Source organism: Oikopleura dioica, chromosome 1 (genome assembly GCF_907165135.1).
Source record: "Oikopleura dioica chromosome 1, OKI2018_I68_1.0, whole genome shotgun sequence".
NCBI classification, from domain to species: domain Eukaryota; kingdom Metazoa; phylum Chordata; class Appendicularia; order Copelata; family Oikopleuridae; genus Oikopleura; species Oikopleura dioica.
The window spans coordinates 12,676,707-12,694,316 of record NC_137291.1 but is presented as its reverse complement, the minus strand read 5'-3'; the positions used below and the strand labels follow the sequence as shown (position 1 = coordinate 12,694,316).

Below are 17,610 nucleotides of genomic sequence, written 5' to 3'. Positions count from 1 at the left end.
GCATCAACAGAAATAAAAAGATAACCAAGAATAGCCACTTTGCTCAAGTTCGCCGTTTATTATGGGAGAAATCGCTGTTTGTTTATTTTGAAATATGAATTTTGAAATGGCAGAAAATTTGAACCTAAGAATTCGACAATAGCAGTGATAGAATTGAGAAAATTTAGGCAGCGTTGAAACGAGCTCGTAGTTCTGCACGTCGTTTGGCTGCTTCGGCGGCGGATTCATCATCGGACATGGATTCGGCTCCGTCGCCTTCATCGTCCTCTCGTTTCTACAGAAAAATATTACACGGGATTCTTCATAAAAAGCAAACCTTGAGAGGGTTGTAGTCTTTGTGAAAGATCATTCGCTCCATTTGCTCGTTCGTAAACTTGTCTACATCGACATCAATGTGGCCACGTTCCTTCTGTTTTCGAAGCTAGAAAGAAGCGATATCAAAGCGCTCTTATCTTCAATTGCTTTTTAATTACCTGCCGACGCCACTCTCGTTGACGCTCGAGTTTTTGCTCCTCAGCTTCTTCCTTTTTCAGAACTCGGGTCACCTGAGAACAAACTTGTTTCAATGAAAAATCGAATCTTACCTTTTCTGTTTCGTGAGTTGTTTCCAGTCGATTCTTGATCATCATCTTGATTCTTTCCGCTTGAGACATGGCTTGAACTGGTCTAGCAGGGCCCTTGAACATCGCTGGTGTCACTGGACCGATTCTTACTCGACCTGGAGCTTGTCCCGGTCGTCGAACACCATCATCGCTGTCTGAAGAGTCAGACGAGGAGGAAGAGCTGGACGAAGGAGAACTGTATTTTCTTTTCGGCGTCGGCGGAGTTCTCGCCCGCGGTGGCGGAGAAGGAACGGGACTCTGGGAACGAGTCTTTGTCCGCTTTCGATCTGGCTTTTCTTGATGTCTTGATCGTTTACGCTCTCGAGAGGCGGAACGAGATCGGGATCGTGATCTTCTACGGCGGCGATCGCGACTTCTTGATCGATCCCGGCTTCTAGATCGATCTCGACGGCGACGATCATGACTTCTGCTTCGCTTCCGTCTTCTCTCATAACTAAATATTAAATAAACAACTGCCAGTTTCGATTTTTTTTACCTTCTGGATCTGCTTCTTGATCTTGAGCGTGACCTACGTCTTCTTCTTCTTGGCGATCTCGATCTACTCCTTGATCTTCTTTTCCGTCTTTCGCGCTCCTCCTCCTTTCTTCTCTGTCGCTCCTTTTCGCGTTCTTTTTCTCGTTTCTTCCTCGCTTTCTTCTTCGCCTTGTTCATTTCCTTCATTTCCTGCGCTTCGTCTTCCGAAGAGCCGCCGAAAGATGTGATCTTTTGAACCTCTCCTTCGTTGTCTTCTTCTGAAGAATCGGACGATGAGTCTGACATTTCTCCTTCCTCTAGCTCCATATTCTGAAACATAAATAAAGATCTCGAAAAGTCAAAAACGCTCACGTTTTGTTGGGAAAAACTCGGCAATTCGGAAATGATAATCGATTTGAGTTTCTTGTCCCTCCTCTTTCGCTTTCCTCTTCTCGACTTTTTCTCGCCTGACATTGCGTGTTCAATGTCTTCTTTTTGCTTCTGTCGTTTGCTGTCGAGAAAGAGTCTGTCATTTCTGAGGTAGCGGATGAACATTCCGGGGGCAATACCGAAATCCATCGCTCTGTTGTCGACTGAGCTCTGATCATGGCTCGATAAAAGGGTCGGATTCATGACATCCTCTAATAAGGCGATTCCAGGATCACTATCGGAACCAGAGTCGTCCGAATCAGAACCATCTAAGAAGCGAAAGATAACTCTCTAGTGATAGTTTTTCTTCTTACCTTTTGGTTTACTTTTATCCCCTTGATTGTATTGTACATTTATTGCCGCCCTCTGTTCGCGTTTTTTATCAAGCTTCTTAGCCATTTTTTCAAAACTCTCTTCCGCAGCAATTTCTGACAAGACCATTTTCTGGTCTACACCGCGAAAGTCATTGTGGATGAGTTCTCTGTATCGCTCGTATTGCACTTCTGATAACACGTCTTTTTCGAGCTTGTTATCGAAGTTTTGGTCGTTCTAGAGTTGAGTTAGCTACTGTTTGTTTTAACGGGTTTACTTTTTTCTTGATAGGAATAGCTTCAAGATGAACTCGGGCATCAAACCTATCGATTTCGTCTTTTTTCTCGTCATCTTCCTCAGTAGAGCCTGGCCAGGGCATCATACAAGCATTCGCCTGCTCCGAAATCTTCGGATCAAGATGCACCTTCATCGACTGACCATGAATCCGCAAATAAGACACTGGATCATCCTTGATCGCCTCATAATACGCCTTCCTCCTCTCTGCTCGTTTTTTCAAGTCAATAACGATCCCTCGAATCTTTTTCTCATGCTTTCTCGCTTCTGCCCACATATTTGCATAATCTGCAATTAACTGCGATTTAAATTATCTGAAAACCACTCGTTTTTAGCTTTTTCTTTTATTGAATTTTCGGGAATTTCTTAATTTTCTTGAACAAGATTAAACTTGCAATAAATATGTTGTTTACTGGGGAGTTACAGTAATTAGAGTAGTGGCCTAATTGTAACAGAATTCGAACGGAACTCAGACATGAACATGTTGGATAATTTTAGACAAGCAGATCATATGAATTTTCATATGATCAGCTGTCTAGACTTGAGCGCAGTTTCTCCAGTGAACAGTTTACAAAGTAGAGGTCCAGGCGCAAGCGGGAGCAGCAGTGCCACCGACAACCTTGACGACTAAAAAGCGGATGAGACGATTGTTGATGAAATTTTATGTTATACCGTTGTTCTCGTCTCGGACGATGTTGGGGAAGACGATGTTCTCGACCTTGGAGGTGTCGATACCGAGCTTCTTGTTGACTTCGATGAGGAAGTTGAGGGTGAGGACCTGGTTGTCGAAGGAGGATCGAGCTCGGCCCATGAGGGGAGTTGGGAGAGAAGCGATGTACTGCTGGGGTCCGGGGAAGAGATCCTTCTTGCCGTTGGTGATGTGGTTGCCGAAGGGAGCCTAGGGGAAATTATTATCAAGGATCTAGTGAAAAAGAGGATCGTACCTTGTCCTTGTTGGCTTCCCAGAGGGCCTGGAGGTGGGGGTGGAGCTTGTTAGGGCCTTCGAGGGTGAGAAGGATGTCGTTGGTGGCGTTGTATGGAGCGGCGTTGGGAGCTTCTGGGAGCTTGGTACCGAAAAGGTAGGAGTCCTAAAAGATGGCTTTTTGAACAAATGATCGGTCATTCTAGGACTTACTCGCTTGCCTTCTTCCTCGACGAGCTTGTTGGCGATGTGAGTCTGCTCCATGTAAGCCTTGGCGACTTCGATTTCTTCCTAAAGAAGGAGATAAAATCTAGAGGCGAAACGAAGGGCTTACCTTTCGCTCGTTAGCTCGGATAACGGCGAGTTGGTCGTAGGCATACTTGCCGTGGTAGACACCAAGGGCGAGAGCGCCGTATCGGAGAACTCGGTGCCAGGGTTGAACTGCAGCCATTCTAGCAAAAAACGGGGTTGAAATGGATATTTGAATAAATTAAATATTAACAGAATGTAGAGCGAGGTAAAGGAGAAGTAACTGGCAAGTTCTTTTTCGAAGTTTAGTCCCAACTATTCACTTTCCGCGTTCGCATATAATTCGCAGCACCTTCGCCATAGAGTTTATCGTATTCAGCGTCGAGAGTTTTGTTCTGGGAAGACTGATTAGTAAGGTGTTTGAGAGCGAAGAGATTAAACCTCTGTTGTCGCTTTCATGTAGGCAAAATAGAGTGTGATAATGGACATTGTGGCAATACCGAATGCCATGATTGGTTTGTTTGCCTTGACGTAAAGTTCGAAATTGAGGGTCCGGAAGCCAGCTGACGTATCTAGCGAGCGGATGCCTTCGCCAGGGACATATTCTGAAACGTTTGTTAGGAATCGGACACAGGAGCATTTCGAACCTGGTAATTTCTGCTTTGGAGCAGTCGGAGCCTTTGGTGTTTCTTTCGGAACTTTGCCGACTCCTCTACTCATCCTGGCGCCCATTCTAGAGTTGATAAACAAGTTGAAATCGGCGATGAAGTCTCAATTCATCCAATCAATCAGCGAATTAATATACGATCGAGGGAAGTTCATAATTTATCGGGTTCGTAGTCATTCTTTCCTAGTTGTTGCCAGACATCATTTTCTGCATGACTTCATTCACAGCTCCCTCGCAGGTGAAGAAGTTTCGGACGCAGTTGTCAAGGCAGGATTTTGCTCGACCGGCTACAAAAAAATAAAGCTCTGAAAGAATTAAGGCAACTTACAAAGAGAGGATTGGGTGGCTTCCTTTCCCAAGTTGCACTTCTCCCAGCATCGATCGGTATGTCCGTGAATCACACTCTTGAATTGTGCCTGAGCCTGGAGCTTTTGAATTTCTGGATCTTGAGCAGCAAGTTGCTGGATCGCCTGGATTGCTTGCATCTGGTCCGCCATTCTGAATTGTGGAAATGATCAGTTGAGAGCGTCGATAAATGTTATCCTTGTTGAGAGATTTTCAGGCAGTTAAACTTGATAATTTTCAATAATGAAAATGAAGGACAAATAATTTTCTAGTAAAATTAAAGTTGATCCATGTATCTGAGCGTTGAAAGAAGCAAGTAACGGCCAATGAGCGGATGCGGCGCCGGGCTTTTTACAGTCATAATTCGTCGTTCTTCATCAACAGCTAAAAACATTTTGTCAAATGGTCCATTTGAGATGGGAAATTCTTTTGGAATAGTACAAACCTTTTACAACAACAAATCCGGAAACATTCGTTTCAGTTAACTCTTCCTCAAACGTCTCAGCTCTTGAAACCGCGAGGATATGATTCATGATATCTGGGGAAGGTTGAACTGCGACCAGCTTTGTCTCTGTATCCGCCAAAGTTGTTCCGATCGGCAGAGCGCTGTTCGGGAGACTTGGAGTACCAATTTTGAAGATTTCGATGTTGTCAAAGGGAACATCAAACGAATGAGGGTAGAATTGGCCACGAGGGCCGTCGTAGTATTCGCGAATAAGAGCTTCCCGGGCGTCACGGCGCTGTTCTTTTGATCTAGTAAGGACTCCTGGAGACTAGGGAAGGGTTCAGAAAAGTGATGAAATGAAAAAGGTACCTTTCTGAGGAGCATGATGTTAACAAAGTCCGGGAGATCCCTGACTAAATCTTGATAAAGCCTCTCCGCGTCCAAACACAAAACGACATCAGCCTCAAAAGTTTTCGCCGTTTCCAGCAGTGTGTCGTATCCTTTTCTATTCACCCAGCCGCATGTGTTGATGATACAGCCGGAGTGGTGGACCTTTTGATTGTATAAGCATTTTGTGTTGTATAAGTCTTGGATTCGAGTGATCAGAGTTGTGTAGAGCTTCATGTTTGCGTTGGGCGTTGTGTGCCCGAAGTGGTAGACGATTGGTGCTTTCATATCGAAACCTAAAGATCATCAGTACTGGTGGCTGGTAAGACGTTTACCTTCGACAGGATCGGCCGGGCGCTCGACCATGAGGGCCCCAATGGTTCCTGGAATTCCGATGCTCTGTTGACCAACATCTAAGTCGATGAACACTGGTCGTCTTCCAAGCCTAACGCCGTAATTCAGCAGCAATCGACACAGTGTTGTTTTTCCTACATCCGTTCCTCCAACGACCATCACTCTTGGTCCCTAAAATTTCAATTAGAAAACGATCAAAAGTCATTCGACTTACCCTAGAATCAAGAGCTGTTCCCTGGTTGTCGACTTGATTCTCCCTCGCTTCAGCTTGTTTTCTCAACCCTTCAATCGCAAATGCAATGTTGACGTATTGCACCATCGGCGTATCCTTCGAAATGTAAGCAGATTCTGTCTTTCCGGTGATTCGAACTTTGCAACTGCTCCATGTAAAGATCCCATATCCTTTTCCGCCGTTGAAGTAGTACGCTATAATTTCGTTGAAGACGAGAAAGAGGGGAAGAGTTTCTTACGTTTTTGTTTTATGAGTTCGGTCCCAAAGAGTTCTGCGTTTCCATCAAGCACTTCTATTTTACAGTACTCTCCCTATATGATTTTTGAGGAGAGGATGATTTTTCTGAAACTGACCTTTTCGACTTCGAATCTGAGTTCTTGTTCTGGATGTAGCGCGTAATCTTCTTTACAGGTTTTGTCGACAGAGTTCTGAATGAGCAAATATGTGGTATTCTAGAGAAATTCGAAAAACATCTTTCTGTGAGTTTACTTCATAATTAAAGTTACGTAATTTTCATCAATTTCGTACCTCAAATTTGGAGTCCCCGGTCGGCTGAATCACCGGCGCCATTCTTCTCTTTCAACGGGTATCTTCTGATAACTCTCTTCGATGCAGTCTCTAATACCGTAAATTTCAAGTTCGTATTTCTTTTTGGAAGGGAAAAATTTTACGCTAAAGCGTCCGCGCTCGAAAAAAGTAAAACAAGAGCCTCGATTGGTCGATCCCGCCGCTCTTCAGACTGCGCTCACCTACGCGGGACGCTTTCTTCGACAAAAATTTTGATTTTTCGGAGAACCGTAACTCTAATCATTTTTTCGACTTTATATAATTTTAGTAGAGTGTAAACCGCTCGGTATCCCGAGATAATGGCAAATATTATGGAAGTATTTTAGTTTTCCGAAAGCCTCGGAGAGTTTATATTCCCACCTTGTTCAAATTTTATCAAATTCAAACTCAAGTTAATATTGAAATTTTAATTCTCAAGCAAACTTCAGTTGATCGTTATTACGAAGATAGTCGTTTATTGCAGTATAAAAATAGAAACATATAAACATCAACTAAAAGAACTTTAACACTTCATCAAATTCCAAGTCTTTCAAACTCTCGGCAATATCCTTCGCTTTCTCCACTCCAGGTCTTCCGGCAAGCTTTTCTTGATCGATGAAAAGATCAAGAATAACAGCAGAAAGGGTTTCGTAAAGATTTGCATCTAACTCTGCATTTTTCACTCCTACGATTTTCTCGTGATTTTGAAAGGGATGGAAGAGGGTACCTTTTGCAAGCATGCTTCTATATTTCTGCGGGATCGAGTCCTTGTTGTCATCAAGCAGCGTTATATCGCGGAGAATGCCGACAATATCGGCGTTTCTGATAAGGTTTTAGCGCTGGAATTATTGAGAACGGTTTACTTGATGTATTCTTTATGCTCTTGAAACTTGCGAAGAATCTGTTCGACTAGTTCTTTCGTTGAAACTTCTGATAAGCTTGCTTGAACATCCACCTGAAAATTGAGGAAGTGTATCTTCTGAACTTGAATCAAGTACCTCTTGGCTACAGTCATACGCATGTTGGAGCAAAACTTGTTTACAAATCTGCAAAACTGTCGGATTATTTGAGTGAACATGCGCTTCTCCAGCGGCCCAACCAACTCTCAGCCAACTGCCTGTTTGGTAATTTCGGTAGCAGATGAATCTTGACATTGAATTTGTGTCCATTGGAAGATCGATGAAGATGTCATTTAGCCAACTTGTGATAATATTCGCGCTGAACGATCCTATTATTCGGTTCAAAAATTGTAATCAAGAGTCGATTGAACTCTCAGAATCCTAGTGAACCGGCCCCTGTAACCTTCAGCTCACTGTACTGACCAACATCTTCAAGACTCGCCACGGGAGAATGAAGACTCAGTGCTTCAAACACTCATCAAAGAAACCCTTTTTTCGATATCAAACCTGGCAAATGAAAGGATTCCTTCAAGATAATCTTGTTGATCGTCAAGTATGGAAAGCAGAAGACTTCAATATCGCCAGATTTGCCCTCAATTGGCCGGAGTTTGATGTCCAACCGGTTAGTTCCTGCCTTTTAAAAGTCAAAAAGGGATGAATAATTCTAGAAAAGCAAAAGTAGGATGCCCTCTGTGAGGCTCGAACTCACGACCTTCAGATTATGAGACTGACGCGCTAACCAACTGCGCCAAGAAGGCTCCGTCTGCTACCCTTCCTGATGGAACTATGTCCGATAAGGACAGTACCGGGGTCATTTGAGGTCAGTCGAGGTCAATTTTTAGTTCTTTTTCTTTGACTTTTTCCTGGCACCTGAATAAAATGCTCATCGGCCACTCGTGCCCAGGCCTGTCATTGACAGTAATCACTGCTTGGTTCGACAAGGCATTTCCACTTTTATCCTCGACCACTTCCACCCTCGTCGTTGAACAAATTTGAACCATTTCGATCGGCGTTTCGCACTCGACGATGAGATTCTTGAGCGCCAAGCTGGCAACAGTCTTCATCTCCATGAGACAGTTGATCTTTGGCGGGATGATCCACTCGTTCTGCGACGTTTGTTTTCGATCAATAGCAGTTTGAACCTTCGTGACTTCTTCGATCACTTCATTGTAGATTTCTTCAGAATTGGGTTTGGCCTTTTCTTTTTCAGTTCCAAGAAAGAAGATCCACCCGGAAGTGGCAACGACTATCAAATGCGATCTGCGCTTCCTCGGAGGCGAATAAATCAACGCTACGGAGCCGAAATCGTGATTGTCTTTCGCCGTACTGGAGAAAGAAAGAACCGGCTCGTTTTGCCAAATCTGCCAGATTTGAATGTTGTAGTCGTCGCGCAGTACCGCGATCTCGTTCTCGCTGTCTCCGTTGAAATCAGCGAAGACAAATTGCTGCACTCCTTGTTCGCAGTGTTCCCCGAAGATGAGGGGCGAGTCTTTTTCGTAGGAGAAGGTGAGTTTATCGGAGACGATGATCTTGCCCGGATAGATTTTTCCGTCGGCACAGGCGAAGGCGTAGCGGCAGTCGAGGGGGTTGTACAGTTGGAACTTTTTCATGGCAGAGGGAAATTCGCAGGATTCTTATTTGAGGTCTTAGGGGATGAGATGCTCAGGCGTTTTTTTTCAACTATATTTTTCCATGGTGTTCCTTATCATTAGATCTTCAACACCAAACAAAGATGGATCAAAGGCTTAAAAGTTGACTTAGCTAACCTGTGTAGATCTGTTCACCAGCTTTGGACAAATAGCAGATGTTCCGGAATTACGATGTATTAAAAGAATTCTCACAATCAAGAGAACATCATTTCTAATATGAAGCGAAAATGAACAAAATAAAACAATAAAAAATATTTTTCAACTTTTTTTATTGTTTCATGTTTTCCATCCTCCCTAAGCAAAAGACTTTCCAAGAGCCAACTTCCGCCCAATTAATGTATCTTATCAAATGGATTATTTTTGAACTCTAATATTTTCGATATTGACCCCTCCTTTAATAAACTCTTCGCTCTTGTGCTCGTGATACAAATGAACCAATCCATTTTTAAGCGAAATAATAAAGCTGTTCTTTGAAACGGTTTGAATACACTCGACTGGGATTCGATTTTCAAGCGTGATGATATTCTTGATATTCTTCTTCGCCAGTTCGCAGATGAAAACTGAGTTGGTATTGTCGATGACGGCGAATCGCCCGTGAAGATTGTAAATTCGACTTGGTTCTTGGCAGTTGCAGTTTCCTTCGAAAATCACTTTTTCTTTGAAAATCTGGACGAGGGAGATGTGCGGTTCTTGGGAGTTGAGCACGATGATGTAGTCGGATTCGAAGGCGGCGAAGTCGACCGCATGATTGAATTTCTTTCTGAAGACTTCGCGGAGCTCCGGAACGCTTCCGTATTTTGCGGCGAAGATGATCAGGAAATCTGAAGAGAATTTGTTTTTTTTTTGTTCATTCCTTTGATAGATACGACCTCTTTGAGGCCGTAAAATTTACTGTAGTGGTTTGGTTTGGGTTTGATGTTTATCATTAAGGCCGGTATAAAAAGGGGACTCTTGCTAAGATTGGGCACACCAAAAAAATGAAAACTTTTTGACTTTCTAAGAAAACAATGTACGAAAAAGATTTTTAAATGTGTCAACTCTACCTGGTATCATCAAATGATTATGGAGATAAAATGAAAATGCCGAAGCAATTCCCTCAATTATTTCTGGGTTCTAATATCTTTCTCGAATAAAAAATTAATAATTCATTAAATAATTTATAGATTTCACGAAACCGTTTGGAAGCAAGTGTTTGGTTCATTCCCCTGATGGAAAATTGAGGCCATGAAGTAGGCAAGTAAATAACTGTTTTGATCTTAGATTCGTATCAATTTTCAAGCTATAAAAGGGGATGGTCCGATTCTGAGGGGCAGTATTGAAAATGAGGCAACACTCGTTGAGCCATCATCTAAGATAAAGGTATATTCCGAATATTGAAAATATACTGAAACAAATAAATTGATTAGAAAATGAACCAAAACGCATTTTTGTCTTTAAAAAAAAATGCTGAACAATTTGAATAAAAAATGACCATGCGATTCTGTACTTACTTTCTCTCGTCAACACAGCAAGATGACCATCGAGCGTCTGCGCCTTCAAAATCCTGCTCGTTTTCAAAATATCATTTCTGTGATACGGCGTCTCAAGCATTTTCCGTCGGCGTTCGCTCTCTAGCCGGACGGCGAGTGCGTTCACTCCGTGGAAAGAAGCGGGCCAATCAGATGTCTTCATTGCAAATTTTCTCGCTCCAGGGCGGAGCCGATTTTCCTCCGAAGAAAAGTCTGTCTAGAAATCATGTCTAGAAGATTTTTTCGGTCTTCATTTGACTCGAAATTCCATCATTTTGAGTCGAAAATGTTCTGTCAAAACTGTCACCATCGGAAAGCTCAGATATCGGGCTCAAGAATGAGTTATTTCAATCGCGAAACGGACCATGGAAAAGGGTTGAAATCGCCAGCTGTATGGAAGTAGAACAAAATTCAAATCGCCCGGATCCGTGTTGATTGGCCAAGGCGCCAATTTTTTTGCGCGCCCGTTCCGTTGCGCGCTAATTTCTCAAAAAGAAGAAAATGTATTTTTTCAGTTGACAAGCTTTTTTTCTATATTTGCTGAGCGGAAGAGAAAAATATTCTTTCATCAAGAAGGGCATCCGAAAAAGCCACTGAAAAAGGATTTCTAGAGCTGAAAAGAGTAAATATTTCGATGTGAAAGAGAAGAAAATACAGTAACATTATTATGAATGAAGTCAACTTCAGTGATGATGATTGTCAGGACTCACAGGGGTCGCAAGGTAAACACCCTTTGTTTCCAAGGGATAAAGAATTTGAATTTTAGATGGGATTTTCGACGCGCTCGAAAAAATCGACAGTATTGTTGGATTACCATCATCTCAAGAATCACAAGAAGCATCGTTGAAAAAGACCTTTGCGAATGTCTCACTTGATGGCGATTCTTCAAAAGCAAGTAGATTCCCAGATTCAGACGATTCCGACACGAATCAGGGGCCGATTATCCACAGCGATCCAGAATCCCGCCCGAGCAGTTCTTCTTCGTCAGACTCGGACACGGACAGCGAAGTCAGGATCAAAAGAAAGTCAGAAGACAAAGCAGAGAATGAGGAAGAATCGATGGATTCCAGACCTATCGACTCAGGTTCTGAAAACGAAGCAACAAAACTCGACGGGGATCGCCCAGAAGATTCGGACAACTCCGACAATTCCGATTCCGACGATGAGCCAGTGAGAATATTCCGCGGCTCAGCTCCTCTTCCAACTCAGCAAAGTGGATCGGACGATGAAATGATGGAAACATCTAGTTCAGCAGCAGCTCCTAAGAGTTCTAAGTCAAAAAAGCCAAAACGACCCGTTCAACAAGAAGAAGAGTCCTTCCGTGATCGCCAAATTCGTATGAGAGAAGAGCACGAAGATGCAAAAGCAGAACAAGCTCGATTGCTCAGAGAAACGGAAATTAAACTACCTCGACATCAAAAAGTTTTCTCATTAGGTAAATCTTTCTCCTGAGCTCCGCAGCCTGTGTTGAAAACCTGAGTCAGGGTTTGAAATAGCCAACTTATCATTAGGGACCTTTCAGACCCTGAGTTAGGTTTTCTACACAGGTTGCCGAGCCGAGCCCTAATTTCTTCAGCAAAAACTATTATTTTTTTCAAGATCAAATGTCACCGCCGAAAAGTTCAAAGCCAAAAAAGCCAATTCCCGCTGTTTCTGAAAACCAGACCTCGCAAATTTCAAATGCCGATTCTGAAAACCCGAATCCCACTGCCGAATCCCAAAAGAATCCCGCTCCAGATCAAAATCCCTCTATCTCCGATAAACAAGCCCGAATAGCCGCGAAAAAAGCCCGCATAGCCGCACTCGCCGCGGCTAAAGCGCCAACACCCGGCCAGGGCTTTCTCCAGTTGAATCCAAAAATGTCCGATTTGCAAAAGAAAATGGTCAAGCATCTGACGAAAAAAAAATCGCCGAAAAAGATGTGCACCAAAGTTACTGAAGCGGTCAAAAATGACGTCGGAGAAATTGTAGAAATCAAAGGTTTTTGGAATTTGGGTTTATTTGATTTCGAGAAAGTGAAATTTCAGAAAAGATAATTCGCGTCGAAGTTAAAAATGAAGATGAGGAAATTTTCCACAGTTTGAAAAATAAAAAGGTATGAAAAAGATGAAGAATAAGAGTTGAAGATGATTTCTTTAGTCAAAATTAACAGGGTTAAAACAACAATTATGGGAGAATTTGCGAGCTGAGAGGATGCGAAATTTTAAAGAAGAGCAAGAACGGCTAAAAGCTCAAGAAGAAATGGACGAGGACAATTATCTCGATAAAATTGATAAGGAGCTCGAAAATGAGCATCCTCCAGGCTTGGTTGAAAAGTTAGCGGGTCCCCTTAGGGATCATGATCTTCAAGTGGCTTGAATTTGAAACTTTGCAGTAGGTTTAGGTAGATCTTATAAATTAAAACAAATAATACTCTCATGGGCACTAGAGCAGAGTGTGTAGTCATTGATCTGAAAACCAACCGTTCAAAATAATTTCTAATAGTTCTCATTCTAATGTTCTTTATGGTCTTGATAAATTTCAACCAGGAAAAGACGCTCTGGACTCATCAGAAAGCGAATCCGGCGAAGAAGGAGATGAAGAAAGCACTGATAAAGAAGAAAATGACGAAACTAATCAAAGGCACGGTTTGATAATTTTAGAGAAAACTTGAGAATTATTTTTCGACCTTGGAATAATGCCCGTTGATGTTTCGTCGAAGAGTGAGGCGAGGGATTTTTGATGAAGGACCCGAGCTGGAAGGAGGCGACTTTTTCTCTTGCTTTTCGCTCGTTTTTGGAGATTCTGGAACTTTAGAAACATAGGAGAAATCCTCATCCGAGTCTGAAAGTGTCCGCTGCTGAAAACCCTCGTGTTTTTCGTCGTCAGAAGAGGCTAGAGAGCTAGAACTGCTTGAGCTAGAGCTAGAAGAAGTCGAAGGCTTTCCACTCGAAGCAGTATCGGACATGAATTCGGCAGAAGTATCCGTGTCATTCTCAGAGTCAGAATCGGCAATGGCCTCGGATGAGTCGGTCCGCTTGAGAACGGATGTCAAATTGCTGAAAAACATGCGTTATGAGAAAATCCCAGAGAAAAGGGCCTACCGTAAGAGAGTATGATCGCGTGGAGTCGCCGGCAATCCGTAAAGAAACACCTCGTCCATACACTGAATAAGTTAAACTTCTATCTTTTTGAGGGGCCATTTTTACCTGGACGTTTCGAAACTCGTTCTTCCGTCCTAGAATCGTGAAAAGGCTGAATCCATTGTAAACTCGCATAGAATCATTATCTCTCTGGTCCTTCGAGAGGACCCGTCCGCGGATAGTTTTTATATCGGACCACATTTCCCAGTACTCTTCCTGTTCTTCTTTACCGCTGGGAAAAGCATGGAATCGAAAGTAGCTTTGAAACTCTTCAAATTTCATTTTTTGAACTCTATTTTTTTAAATGAGCTAATTTGATCGACAAAAGTGCAAACCCGGAAAAGTAAAAATGATCAAGAAGATTCAAACGACGAAAAAGACTCTCAAGACGAAAATATGGCTGATAAATCGCCACCAAAGATGAAAAAGCGGCGAAAGAAGAAACGCGATAAGAAGGCGCGAAAAATCTTGGAAAGTTCTGATGAAGATGAAGAGCAAGTTCCAGAGCCGTTTCAGAATAATGTCGATTCCGATACTACCTCACAGATGTCGACCTCGAGCAGCTGCAATCCTTACAATCAAATGAGCAGACTTACGGCAAAGAATAACTATCAAAACGCGACAATGCAACAGACGGCGGCTCAGGTTAAAAAATCATCCCTTTTCATCCACTTATCCATCTTTTCAGCCGCTCCCAGCTACCCCAGATCGTCTCTCAAGCATCAGTTCAAAATCCTTCGATACACCAACTCCCTCTGAATCACTGTCAGTGCCTTATCGATACCAAAGCCCTGGAAACTTCAGCTTCGATTTTGATTTCGACGAAAACACCGAGAGCCAAATGAGTCGAGGAAACACGCAGACGCCTGACTGTGATAATATGTTCAAAAGCCAGCCCTCTCAATCAGCAGAAGATCATCTTCTGCAGGAGTTTCTGGCGCAAGAAGATGCTAATGATGCACATGATGTACAGGTACATAAAGGCGAATCAAGTGCTAAGGTGTCTTTTCTAGCGAAAGAAGTTGAAAGTAAGATCTTGTTCGTTCTTGATCTTGATCGTTTTTTTCTTGACTAACCATTTTGCTACTTTGTGTTTTCCATTTTCCTGTTTCCGGTTCTTATTTTTCTTTCAGCAAGGAGTAAATGACCTCTGCAATGGGCCAGATTCGCAAACCCAAGACACTCAAGCATTAGCAGCTCTTTGTGGATCTGATGACGAGGAGGGCGATGCAGATTTTGCCGCCATGATGGGAAAGAATGGACCAAAGAACGCCGATTCAAATACCAATAGTCCAACGAGATCAATTGCAGCTTGCGTGTCTCTCGGCTTTGGTTCAGATATGAACGACTCGCGGGACCTAATGGACCTCGATGATCATGAAGAGGTAGAAACATTGACAGAAGACACAAATGCTCGGCAAAAGAATGATTCCCTTCCACTGCCGGATATTGATATATTGAATGCGTCTCTTCAAGGCAGCACCAAATCGAACCCTATCGACGACGAGCCAGAACTACCTCCTGAAAACTTAGACTCCGACGAAGATGATAATCTGGTCATCGTCAAGAAAAAAGTCAAGCCAAAAGCAAAAAAGCCAAAACCTGGATTTTCGATGAACCAGTTTGCCGAAGCCGATGAAGCAGAACTATCTGATGACGGGGCCAAAGTATCTGACGACGAAAACGAAGAAGGACTTGACGAATACGAGCATGAAGAGATCACGGAAGTCCTTCCCAGTCAAAGGAAGATGGAAAAAGAGATCCAAAAGGTGCACAACAAACTCGTTCGAGATGAGGACGAGGAAATCATCGCCAGAATCGAAGGAAAATACAACGATGATGTAGCGATGGCGCAGGCGAGAAAAAGCAAGTACAAGTGGGTCATCAACAACGACGGCTTCGACAACGATGGTAACGACGGATCTTCTGATGAAGGAGAAGTCGACGAAGAAAAAGTCAAAGCCCTGCAAAACGAGGAATCTGACCGGTAAGAACGGCGTTTTATTTGAAAATACTAAATTTATTAATTAAAAATTAAGATTGAAGCAAAAACTCGAACGGGAGCTTCTCGTCGATCAAGAGACCCAAGAGAGTCTTTTCACAAATACTCAGTCATCGTTATTTTCCTCTGGGACGGCTGTCAAGTTAACTACAAAGCGCAAAAAGAATAGTTTTGCTAAGGGTGCAAATCAGAAGGTTAGTTTACGCGGGTTTACGATTAACTTAGCATAACCTCGTAATGTTACATAACGAGGGGTAAATAAAGTTAATACGGTACCGGCCTTACCTGCCTTTTTTAGCGAAAAGACCGATTCGGCCAAGCTTTCGCGAGTTTATCAAAAGGAGACGCTTTTTCGAAGCCAATGACTTTCCAAGCTGCGGAAAAGGAAAACCGAAAAAGACAGTCAGGTAAGCAATCTTTCCTTCCTAGAGCCAATTAATAAAAATCTACCGATTAGACGGAGCGGGCAGCTTCCCAAAGCGACAAAAGACAGCACCAGACACGCCAAAAGCTCAAAAGATGAAAAAGTCCTTATTCAACCAAATCTGAAAACGAAAAAAGTCGTTTTCAAAATCGCTTTACCAACTGCTTTATTTTCTGTAAACCTCTGTTCAAAGTTTTGTTATTTTAGTATAAATTAAAATTATTCAAATTGAATATAAATCAGCCTTGAATTGTAATAGATTTTGAATGGGCGAAACTTCCAATTCCGCGAACAGGATAAATCTCAAAAATGCAGAGTTCGACCAAGAAACTTATTCTGGCAGAGTGTTTCATTTTTGCAAACTCACAGATCCGCGAAACGCGCTTCTCACAGACTCTCAGTTGCAGAACGCGAAGGATGTTGTAACTCGTCACCAAAACGGTAGGGCGAATTTTGTTTTTGACCCCTTCAAACAAAAACTAAGGAGAGGATTTGGGATTGACGAACGAGCAGCTTTGGAAAGCCAAATACGAGCATGACTCGGCTTTCCACCCTGATACTGGGGAGAAAATGTTCCTACCGGGGCGAATGTCGTTTTGGGTAAGTTCAAAGTCGAGTCTTTTTGGTACTTTTAGACGTTTAGGTGTAAAAGCAATAATTTTCGTTTTTATAGCCTGTCCAGTTTGAAAGTCCGTAAAACATCAAAATGCCTTCTCAGGCGCCAAATAACATGTTTTGATGAGCTTTCACCATTTTTCTTTATAGGTTCCTGGAAACATGCTCATCACCGGAGCAATGTTGGCATACCAAAGCACGCCCCAACAAGTGATCTTCTGGCAGCTCGCGAATCAGTCAGTAAATGCAGTTGTAAATTTCACGAATAGAAGCGGAGATGCTGCAATTTCCACGACAGAGCTGTCAAGAAACTTCCTGGGTGCAACGACCTTGGCAAGCGGGACCGCGCTCGGCATTAAAAAGGTAACTTGGCAAATAGCATTAAAATGCATATTGAATAGATAAAAAGAACATGCCATATTTTTACTGTCAGAGTCTGACGCTTTACGAGGGCATCTTGACTTTTCAAATGGGAGACCTTGGCAGTTACTTATTCTAGTTTCTTTGAGGAAGAATCTAAGTGGAGATCCAAAAGAATCTTCGATCTCAAAATCCCCTTATAAAGAAAAAATAAATTACCCGTATCTGACTCAATTTTGAAGAAAACTCAGAGAATCTAACCCCTCGCTGATGTGCTTTTCATTCAGTTTGCTCCAAAGTCAATGGCACGATTATCCCCTTTCTTCGCCGTTTGCGCTGCAAATGTGCTGAATACGTCCCTGATGCGCTCAAATGAAATTAAAAATGGCATTCCTGTGCTCGACGAAAATGGAAATGAACTTGGGAAGTCATCAATAGCTGCACAAAGAGCGGTCGGACAAGTCATAGGAATGTTGTTAGACCTTCGGCTTTATACTCTTTTTGAACAAATAAAACAGCATTGAAAAGTGCAACGAATTAGCTGCGCGATACCCGCCATGGTTCTGCCACTTTTGGGAATGATCTTCTTGGAGAAGAGGTTCCCAGCGCTCGCCAAATCTAAGGGATGGATACTGAAAAAATAATGAAATCAAGGAAGAGAATCTTCCTTTCAATTTGCCGCTTCCGAAATCGCTTAGAGCGTTAGTTACTAAGACGTGCCAAATCCTGAACTTGAATGGATTTGAAGAATTTTTGTGGACGGGAGAGATTAA

At 42.6% G+C, this 17,610-nt stretch overlaps 9 protein-coding genes and 1 non-coding gene across 10 annotated transcripts; 2 read left to right on the top strand and 8 right to left on the bottom strand.

Annotated features, from left to right (window-relative positions):
- Positions 1-9: 9 nt before the first annotated feature.
- Positions 10-2,433, bottom strand: LOC145695247 (uncharacterized). Its single transcript, XM_081772248.1, has 8 exons — positions 2,095-2,433; positions 1,820-2,054; positions 1,449-1,774; positions 1,099-1,406; positions 585-1,056; positions 474-545; positions 317-421; positions 10-274 (listed from the first exon to the last, which is right to left on the bottom strand). The coding sequence occupies exons 1-8, from the start codon at positions 2,386-2,388 to the stop codon at positions 164-166; spliced, it is 1,923 nt and encodes a 640-aa protein (XP_081628374.1). The 5' UTR covers positions 2,389-2,433; the 3' UTR covers positions 10-163.
- Positions 2,434-2,447: 14 nt separating this feature from the next.
- On the bottom strand, positions 2,448-3,515 carry LOC145695253 (uncharacterized). The gene is made up of 5 exons (XM_081772253.1): positions 3,368-3,515; positions 3,247-3,324; positions 3,056-3,199; positions 2,784-3,009; positions 2,448-2,738 (listed from the first exon to the last, which is right to left on the bottom strand). Exons 1-5 carry the CDS (start codon positions 3,482-3,484, stop codon positions 2,680-2,682), a joined length of 624 nt encoding a protein of 207 aa, XP_081628379.1. The 5' UTR covers positions 3,485-3,515; the 3' UTR covers positions 2,448-2,679.
- LOC145695254 (small integral membrane protein 8-like) lies at positions 3,367-4,072 on the bottom strand. The gene is made up of 3 exons (XM_081772254.1): positions 3,930-4,072; positions 3,724-3,887; positions 3,367-3,677 (listed from the first exon to the last, which is right to left on the bottom strand). Exons 1-3 carry the CDS (start codon positions 4,012-4,014, stop codon positions 3,588-3,590), a joined length of 339 nt encoding a protein of 112 aa, XP_081628380.1. The 5' UTR covers positions 4,015-4,072; the 3' UTR covers positions 3,367-3,587.
- Positions 4,040-4,468, bottom strand: LOC145695255 (uncharacterized). The gene is made up of 2 exons (XM_081772255.1): positions 4,278-4,468; positions 4,040-4,236 (listed from the first exon to the last, which is right to left on the bottom strand). Exons 1-2 carry the CDS (start codon positions 4,444-4,446, stop codon positions 4,133-4,135), a joined length of 273 nt encoding a protein of 90 aa, XP_081628381.1. The 5' UTR covers positions 4,447-4,468; the 3' UTR covers positions 4,040-4,132.
- A 9-nt stretch (positions 4,469-4,477) lies between these two features.
- Positions 4,478-6,418, bottom strand: LOC145695248 (polyribonucleotide 5'-hydroxyl-kinase Clp1-like). Its single transcript, XM_081772249.1, has 8 exons — positions 6,241-6,418; positions 6,066-6,140; positions 5,951-6,023; positions 5,695-5,906; positions 5,462-5,651; positions 5,109-5,422; positions 4,740-5,067; positions 4,478-4,678 (listed from the first exon to the last, which is right to left on the bottom strand). The coding sequence occupies exons 1-8, from the start codon at positions 6,280-6,282 to the stop codon at positions 4,572-4,574; spliced, it is 1,341 nt and encodes a 446-aa protein (XP_081628375.1). The 5' UTR covers positions 6,283-6,418; the 3' UTR covers positions 4,478-4,571.
- Positions 6,419-6,720: 302 nt separating this feature from the next.
- On the bottom strand, positions 6,721-7,787 carry LOC145706511 (BBSome complex member BBS7-like). Its single transcript, XM_081783930.1, has 6 exons — positions 7,665-7,787; positions 7,556-7,622; positions 7,257-7,488; positions 7,122-7,213; positions 6,986-7,080; positions 6,721-6,943 (listed from the first exon to the last, which is right to left on the bottom strand). The coding sequence occupies exons 3-6, from the start codon at positions 7,425-7,427 to the stop codon at positions 6,771-6,773; spliced, it is 531 nt and encodes a 176-aa protein (XP_081640056.1). The 5' UTR covers positions 7,428-7,488; positions 7,556-7,622; positions 7,665-7,787; the 3' UTR covers positions 6,721-6,770.
- Positions 7,788-7,807: 20 nt separating this feature from the next.
- On the bottom strand, positions 7,808-10,709 carry LOC145706461 (uncharacterized). The gene is made up of 2 exons (XM_081783873.1): positions 10,297-10,709; positions 7,808-9,627 (listed from the first exon to the last, which is right to left on the bottom strand). Exon 2 carries the CDS (start codon positions 8,765-8,767, stop codon positions 7,979-7,981), a length of 789 nt encoding a protein of 262 aa, XP_081639999.1. The 5' UTR covers positions 8,768-9,627; positions 10,297-10,709; the 3' UTR covers positions 7,808-7,978.
- On the bottom strand, positions 7,842-7,915 carry TRNAM-CAU (transfer RNA methionine (anticodon CAU)). The gene has a single exon. It is a non-coding gene; the product is annotated as a tRNA-Met (tRNA).
- Positions 10,710-10,759: 50 nt separating the features above from the next.
- Positions 10,760-16,106, top strand: LOC145706366 (uncharacterized). Its single transcript, XM_081783757.1, has 12 exons — positions 10,760-11,036; positions 11,081-11,749; positions 11,914-12,294; positions 12,342-12,409; positions 12,454-12,616; positions 12,849-12,936; positions 13,781-14,081; positions 14,125-14,409; positions 14,570-15,423; positions 15,476-15,632; positions 15,737-15,845; positions 15,896-16,106. The coding sequence occupies exons 1-12, from the start codon at positions 10,982-10,984 to the stop codon at positions 15,985-15,987; spliced, it is 3,222 nt and encodes a 1,073-aa protein (XP_081639883.1). The 5' UTR covers positions 10,760-10,981; the 3' UTR covers positions 15,988-16,106.
- A 15-nt stretch (positions 16,107-16,121) lies between these two features.
- On the top strand, positions 16,122-17,376 carry LOC145706471 (sideroflexin-1-like). The gene is made up of 4 exons (XM_081783885.1): positions 16,122-16,303; positions 16,347-16,462; positions 16,628-16,840; positions 17,125-17,376. Exons 1-4 carry the CDS (start codon positions 16,129-16,131, stop codon positions 17,359-17,361), a joined length of 741 nt encoding a protein of 246 aa, XP_081640011.1. The 5' UTR covers positions 16,122-16,128; the 3' UTR covers positions 17,362-17,376.
- Positions 17,377-17,610: the final 234 nt, after the last annotated feature.

Coding starts and splice junctions, on each gene's coding strand:
- LOC145695247 (XM_081772248.1), bottom strand. CDS start 2,388: ATGTGGGCAGAAGCGAGAAAGCATGAGAAAAAGATTCGAGGGATCGTT. Junction 1,775..1,819: donor GGATAAAAGTAAACCAAAAG/GTAAGAAGAAAA, acceptor TTCGCTTCTTAG/ATGGTTCTGATTCGGACGAC. Junction 546..584: donor CAACTCACGAAACAGAAAAG/GTAAGATTCGAT, acceptor GTTTGTTCTCAG/GTGACCCGAGTTCTGAAAAA.
- LOC145695253 (XM_081772253.1), bottom strand. CDS start 3,484: ATGGCTGCAGTTCAACCCTGGCACCGAGTTCTCCGATACGGCGCTCTC. Junction 3,200..3,246: donor TCGAGGAAGAAGGCAAGCGA/GTAAGTCCTAGA, acceptor GCCATCTTTTAG/GACTCCTACCTTTTCGGTAC. Junction 2,739..2,783: donor CGTCCGAGACGAGAACAACG/GTATAACATAAA, acceptor TCCGCTTTTTAG/TCGTCAAGGTTGTCGGTGGC.
- LOC145695254 (XM_081772254.1), bottom strand. CDS start 4,014: ATGGGCGCCAGGATGAGTAGAGGAGTCGGCAAAGTTCCGAAAGAAACA. Junction 3,888..3,929: donor TCCAAAGCAGAAATTACCAG/GTTCGAAATGCT, acceptor CAAACGTTTCAG/AATATGTCCCTGGCGAAGGC. Junction 3,678..3,723: donor ACATGAAAGCGACAACAGAG/GTTTAATCTCTT, acceptor CAGTCTTCCCAG/AACAAAACTCTCGACGCTGA.
- LOC145695255 (XM_081772255.1), bottom strand. CDS start 4,446: ATGGCGGACCAGATGCAAGCAATCCAGGCGATCCAGCAACTTGCTGCT. Junction 4,237..4,277: donor AGCCACCCAATCCTCTCTTT/GTAAGTTGCCTT, acceptor ATTTTTTTGTAG/CCGGTCGAGCAAAATCCTGC.
- LOC145695248 (XM_081772249.1), bottom strand. CDS start 6,282: ATGGCGCCGGTGATTCAGCCGACCGGGGACTCCAAATTTGAG. Junction 5,068..5,108: donor ACATCATGCTCCTCAGAAAG/GTACCTTTTTCA, acceptor ACCCTTCCCTAG/TCTCCAGGAGTCCTTACTAG. Junction 4,679..4,739: donor CGGATTTGTTGTTGTAAAAG/GTTTGTACTATT, acceptor AAATGTTTTTAG/CTGTTGATGAAGAACGACGA.
- LOC145706511 (XM_081783930.1), bottom strand. CDS start 7,427: ATGGACACAAATTCAATGTCAAGATTCATCTGCTACCGAAATTACCAA. Junction 7,081..7,121: donor GAGCATAAAGAATACATCAA/GTAAACCGTTCT, acceptor AAACCTTATCAG/AAACGCCGATATTGTCGGCA. Junction 6,944..6,985: donor TAGAAGCATGCTTGCAAAAG/GTACCCTCTTCC, acceptor AGAAAATCGTAG/GAGTGAAAAATGCAGAGTTA.
- LOC145706461 (XM_081783873.1), bottom strand. CDS start 8,767: ATGAAAAAGTTCCAACTGTACAACCCCCTCGACTGCCGCTACGCCTTC.
- LOC145706366 (XM_081783757.1), top strand. CDS start 10,982: ATGAATGAAGTCAACTTCAGTGATGATGATTGTCAGGACTCACAGGGG. Junction 11,037..11,080: donor GGACTCACAGGGGTCGCAAG/GTAAACACCCTT, acceptor TTTGAATTTTAG/ATGGGATTTTCGACGCGCTC. Junction 12,295..12,341: donor AGAAATTGTAGAAATCAAAG/GTTTTTGGAATT, acceptor GTGAAATTTCAG/AAAAGATAATTCGCGTCGAA.
- LOC145706471 (XM_081783885.1), top strand. CDS start 16,129: ATGGGCGAAACTTCCAATTCCGCGAACAGGATAAATCTCAAAAATGCA. Junction 16,304..16,346: donor TGTAACTCGTCACCAAAACG/GTAGGGCGAATT, acceptor ACAAAAACTAAG/GAGAGGATTTGGGATTGACG. Junction 16,841..17,124: donor CCGCGCTCGGCATTAAAAAG/GTAACTTGGCAA, acceptor CTTTTCATTCAG/TTTGCTCCAAAGTCAATGGC.